The 6,456-nt window shown below is 41.0% G+C and overlaps 1 protein-coding gene across 1 annotated transcript in view; it reads right to left on the bottom strand.

Moving 5' to 3' along the window:
* The window catches only part of LOC107680094 (sodium/potassium-transporting ATPase subunit beta-3-like), a 36,380-nt gene extending 30,361 nt beyond the window's left edge, over positions 1-6,019 (bottom strand). The window contains exon 1 of the mRNA XM_016475860.1: positions 5,703-6,019. Within this exon, the coding sequence (XP_016331346.1) occupies positions 5,703-5,808 (106 nt within the window). The 5' untranslated portion in view covers positions 5,809-6,019. The remainder of the gene's footprint in view (positions 1-5,702) is intronic.
* Between the last annotated feature and the right edge of the window lie 437 nt (positions 6,020-6,456).

The following is a 6,456-nucleotide window of genomic DNA, read 5'->3' as shown; positions in this document are numbered from 1 at the left end:
ATTGCATGCAAATTTGAACGCTTTATAAGTTGAAAGTTAAAAGTTAAAATATATAACACAAATTGATTTGATATGTATAACATGTTCAAGCAGAAATGGTAGATCATTTAATTCGGATTGCATTTTCATCATGACGCCGTGGGATATTTGTAGCAATAGCCAGTGCGGCTTTGAAAATGCATTCCGAGCTGACCACGCCCACCCTCCGTCAATCATTACTTCAAGGCGGTGATTGGCGGAAACGTGTTACGTTTGGATTGTTCGAAACAAGGCGGCTCGAGATCCGATTAGATCGTCAAATTCACTGGCAGATGAAGTGGAGCGTGAACAGAGAAATATATGAAGCGTACCCCATGCTAAACTCAAACGTTCGAACGACCGACTGACCGATCGAACGTCAAACCGAACGTCTTGAGCTTTGAGCGTCTTGCACGTGATGTCAGCATCTTGAAATTAGCTGGTTTTTAAACATTTAAGGAGCCAAGCTGCTGTGTAAAGACTATAAATGGACATTACAAGCATTACAATTCATCTCTTCAACATGTTCCTGGATACTTCATCTGCCAGTGAATTCAACGATCTTATCAGATCTCGAGCCGCCATGTTTCGAACGATCCAAACGTAACACGCTTCCGCCAATCCCCGCCTTGAAGCAATGATTGACGGAGGGTGGGCGTGGTCAGCTCGGAAAATATCCCACAGCGTCATGATGAAAATGGAATCCTAAGTGTTCTAACTGTTAGTTTAAATGCATTTAGGACAAATAGCATTTAAATGATCATTTTGCTACCATTTCTGCTTGGACATGTTATACATATCCAATCAATTTGTGTTATAGATTTTCATTTTCATTTTGCAACTTATAAAGCGTTAACATTTGTATTCAGTTTACATATTAAGACTACTGTTGGAAATGGCAAATGTAAATTATATAATTTCATTTTCATTTTGCAACAAATTTTGCACGTGTGGGTAATGGAAAATGTAAATTTAAATACAGAAATACATTGCCATTTTGAATATTGCGTTGTCATTTTCAATATTGCAATGCTATTTTGCATATTGCATTTGAATTTTGCTACCTATATGCTTCCATAGCAAACACTGTTTGCATAAAAATGTTTCAAAAATGGCGTTCCATGGTCAAAATAAGCACATACGCTACATTTGGAATGACGAGTGCACTATTCCTTTAACGGCTCATGGCCATTTTTCCATTTAAAGAGGTCCTATTATGCTCTTTTACAATGTCTTGATTTTGTTTTGGGGGTGTACTAGAACATGCTCTCATCCTTGGTGGTTCGAAAAACGCATTATTTTTTATATAATTTACATTATTACAATACCTTTCTCCCCAGCCTGGCACAAACGGCTCGATTAGTTCCGGGTTTGATGAAGGCCCGCCTTCCGAAAAACGAAATGTGATGTGATTGGTTAGCCGTCCCAGTGCATTGTGATTGGCGAACAGCTTAGACGGCGTTTCAGTACTGCCCCGCCCCTTGCCAAAGCAGCAATTTCCGTCTGCTTTTAGTCTGCTAAACTGCGTTTAGTTAAGGATGGCGTCAATATTGCCATATCAATTTGAGCCGGATTCAGACCCAGAGAATATTGAACATTGAGGATCGCGCAGAACCTTTGCACGCACGGATATTGCAAGACATATTAGAGTGGTAACGTTATTGTTGTTTTTTTTTTGGCTAAATCACGTTTTAGATAGGATGTCAACAACCGCTTAAAAATAACTGCATTTACTATGTACAGATAAGTGCATATGTATTATTTTTATTGTTATTTAATTCTAACATTATAACATGAATTGCAGTGAAACTGTTATACAGTTGAATTTATTTATACCATAGTCGTGTTTCCCAGGCGCCATATATATACAAGCTCATTCTCTGCCAGCAGGAAGGCGCTGTTGGGAGTGGTAGAGATCAAGGTTTCCCCGGTAACGGCTGTACACACACAGCAGCGGTCCGCTCAAAAAAACACTGCTTTATCAGACATTACAGGCAAGATTAAATGAAAATGACATCCAATTTTCTGAAGACAGTCGGTTTCCTTCAGAAATACAGTGATATAAAAACACCCGCACTCAATGTATGGGAAACACTGTAGTCTCATAATTGAAGTGTAAATTCTGCAGATTACATCATTGTCCAGTATTGTACTGTCAGCAATTTATTATAAAAACGTTTTCATAATTGTAACACATATTTACAAACATAATTATTCAGGTGCATGTGTAATAACTTGCGAAAACTTGAGGCTACAGCAGCACTTCGTCGTCATCGTCTTGTCACCTCTCGTTTACTTTGAATAGAGTGACGTCAAGCGTTGGCGAAATGAATTGTGGGTCTGTCGCGTTGGGTCCACTGCTCGCGGCAGAAGTTGAAAAATTTTCAACTTTTCAAGTGCCAACGCAGGCGTCAGCCAATCAGATCGCCTTATGCAAATACCTTAGCACAGACGCTAGCCAATCGCGTTCATGCAACACCAGAAGACTAATGTGATTGGCTGTTGTCACTATGACGGTCGTGTCAGCACCAAGCTTCAGAAACGCCCTCCATCAAGCGTTAACGCTGACGCCCCGTGTGAATGGGGCGTGATGCACTCAACCAAGCGTTCTAACCACGACCTCGCCCCTCCCCACCCCCCAACCATTCGAATTTCCGTAGGCGGAAATTATTTTAATGATATTCTAATAGGCCGCTTTGTGATATCACAAAACCCGGAAAACAACGCCGTTCGTTGTAGTTCTTCAAAAGGGATTTTTTAAAAACGAAATATCTCCCTTTGGAGTGGACTTTGAGATTTGTAAGTTTGAAGATCTTTTTTTATGCCCAAAAATACACACTACACGCTGACTAAAATTCAAAAAGTGAAAAAGCATAATAGGACCCCTTTAAAATTGAAAAGGTGAATGAAAAGCCACTCTTGTGCAGTTCCTCAATTACGACATTGTGAAGCTCAAGCCAAACAAGCTTGAACGCACACGATCAAATCACATCAGGGCCGTGTTAATGGGGCAAACAGGAGCAGGAAGTGTCACTGATGAAACGCAGAAATAGGTCTTTGTTGCATATGAAAGCATCGCTGCCACATGAGAACAACGTTTCTTTCATCCGTTTAAACTACCCATGGTAAACATTTCCTGAGATCCCAGCGGCTCATCATAGCGCATCGCCACAAATCCCAGTCGCGGAGGACAGATCAGTGTGATTGCTAAATCAACAGCAGATTGGGAAGCGTTAATCTGAGCTGATCTAAACGGACATGCAGACGTCTCGCGGAGCCAGACCTGATCCTTTTATCTCTTCACTAGCCATCCTTCCCTCCATCACTCCACCTTCTTCACTTCCCCTCGGGAAAACTAAAAGCAGACCGGGCACCAAAACGCTTTCTCTTACGTGCACATTTTTTTTTTTCAATTACCGTCACTCTGGGACCCAAACACAGTAGACACACTGCAAGCGATGGAGATGTTTTAAAAATGGTACAGGCATCTTTTTATTTGGCTTTGGATACAATTTTAATGGGCGGGCCGCCTCTCTCACAAACCCAACTGATAGACTATTCTAGAGAGGACCATAGAGGCTCATCCCATTTGGCTACTTAAAAAGAATTCAAATAAAATAAAATGGCTTTAATTTATTTCAAATGAATTTTAAATAAAATACAATAAAATTCTGCTTCCATTTGTTTACTGCCAAAATGTACTGGTCCCAAAATATTAATAAATAAATAAAGCATGTGAAATAATTATAATAATTTGTATTATATGTTATTTGTAAAACACTAGCCTAAAATAACCTAACATTTATACATTATCATTTCATATACTTTTTTGATAATGCATTTGTATTTACATTTTTAATTATTGTTACGCTAACATTCAATATTTTTGAATAATACATTAAAATTCTTATACATTCACACACTTTTTTCTTTTTTAAACCAAATGATGCGTTTTAATTGCAAACCATGAAATTATACAGTAATTCCAATGAAACAGGAACTCATTCATTCATAAACACTACTTTTGGAAAATGATGGCATGCATGGAAAAAAATAAAATAAATAAATACTGATTGGTTTGTAATTTTCACTCCAGTTCTCACTGATGCTACCAAGATCACCACAAGTCATTCTTGCAATTTCAACAAAACTACGCTAACCAGTTCAAATGATCCTAGCAGACAAATTTAAAAGACTGACAAACAGAATTCGCAACCAAGCTAAGATATAACGCTGATATAGAAAGCTGCACTTGCGTCAACCACAGACCATCATTAACCCATCGAGCACTCTAGATAGCTCTATCAGTGCCAGTGCAGGCATTCTACTGTGAACATGAACACGGGCCTAGAAGAAAAAGCCCAGCTCAGCAGAATGACTAGGCCTCATCGTGTAAAGCAATCCACAAAAAAGACCTGTATATACATCATATTCCTCAAGGCTGGAGGTTCGATTTCATTTGAACTAAATCGATTTCCTTCCCGAGGCCTATCGCTACAGGAGCGTGAAGAGAAGCGGTTTGACCTTGAGAGAGGACGGGGAGGGGGGGCAGCCGAGGAACACCCATCCCGCTGAAGAAGAGTTTAGCATCACGAACACCACCTTGACCGAGGGGCACAACTACAAGGAAATAGTTTCCTGCAAAGCCGGTTACCAAGCAACTGGGTGTTTAAGAAATTGCTCCCCACCCTCACCGATAATTATGGACACTTTGCAGCTTTGAGGAGAATCTACATACAAAACAAGGCCAGCCAGTCTTTCTAAAGAGAATAGGCGATGCTTTCAAATGAGAACAGAAAGCATCTTCTCCTCAGTGCAGCAACTGTGTCAAGAGATGTGGAAATTTCCTCTCATCCTCTCTCTCTCAAGCAGGGCTGTGAACCTCAGCAACGCTCATTTGCATATCGAATGAATGCGGAGGCTACGTCAGCGCGGCCGCGAGTGATTGACAGCCGGAACATTCCATACTTCGAACGCGACTAATCGCAACATTCCGAATCCAATGTTGCCTTTTTTTTTTCTTTTTTTTTCCCGCGACTGTTCTCCATTCCCCGAACGAGTGAAATATTAAACTAGAGACGCTAATATGAACAAACCGAGGCAGGTGCGAGTTCGCAACCGCCATTATCGAGTTACGAATAACCGACGCATATTAGTACAAATGATTACCTCAACGCATCATTTCCCATCTAATGTGACAGGCCTGCTGTAGAGAGCGCAGTGATGACATTCAGGAGAGCTATTCATAGACCTTGAGCCTCGTGTGAAACAGCAGGACACAAACGCGAATATCTGCAGCGTGGTTCAATTAAAAGCCGATTAATCGCGGAAATCCGCGAGCTTTTATACAGGCATCTCGGTTTTCAGCTTATGGATTTGGTCGCAACTGAGTGTTTTAATCGGTTACATTGGCGTACACGGCTTGATGCATCTCAAGGAATCCCGCAGATCTAATGTGTGGTGACTTGCACACGCTGCCACAATGTAACTGATTGTAAGCGACCAGCACATAAGAGGAGAAATCATTTCAATGCAACAGAGCTATGGGGCAATTCAGTCAAGCACTGCAGATATATAGCGAGTTATCTGCGCTTTTTGCATAGGTAGTCTGGTGTTTTTGAGATCTGAACAGCAGTTGTATGGCGTGCGATTGACACTTTTCAGAAAAAAACACGATTACTCACCCCAACTGCTCGCGGTGCGTCCGATGAATTCCCCCGTCCGTGGGTTGTAGATGAAATCTTTCCAACTGGACTGTTTCTCGTCAGCTTTCTCCTCTTTGTTGGCCATGGCGTGAATATGGTGAATAAACCAGTTTGAGAACGATGGAGGAGGACAGATCAAAAAAAGCACTGATTCGGGCTCGCCACCTTCGCGTTATGAACTGAGTGAGGTGTGCGCTGTGCAGTGTTTCCACGCGGCTGCAGCAGTCCACTAGCGGCGTTTGAAGCGCTCCGGCGCATGCGCAGTAGAGCCGCATCCCAAAGACAGTACTATAATAAGATGTACCGATACGCCACTTAGTTTGCAAACTGGCCCGCACTCGAAAAATTGCACAGAAACCTTTATAGGGCTATTTGAGACGCTTTTTTCCTCAGCGACTATTTCCCAGGGTGGGGTTGAGTCAGTTTTTGTACGGGCATCTTGACTTGATAAAACACGCTATTGAGCATTCCCGCAGGGGCAAGTTGTCACAACAAGAACCTGCGTTTTAATAATATGAAAAGCGAACTAAAGTTGAGCTTCCAAGTTTTTTATTGGCTTTTCAGCTAAAAAAAAAAAAACTATTAAAATATCTTTAAAAAGAAAAAAAAGTGGGTGTTTGAAACCAACATGGATTAGCAATGCTAAAAAAAAAAAAACTTTTATGCAAGTCGTCTTTTGACTTTCAAAAGCCTTTTAACCACATGCTCTTGCAAATGCATGTAGGCAGATCTG

This window comes from Sinocyclocheilus anshuiensis, unplaced genomic scaffold (genome assembly GCF_001515605.1).
Source record: "Sinocyclocheilus anshuiensis isolate Anshui unplaced genomic scaffold, SAMN03320099.WGS_v1.1 scaffold853, whole genome shotgun sequence".
Lineage (NCBI taxonomy): Eukaryota > Metazoa > Chordata > Actinopteri > Cypriniformes > Cyprinidae > Sinocyclocheilus > Sinocyclocheilus anshuiensis.
This window is presented reverse-complemented; position numbering and strand designations above follow the sequence as displayed.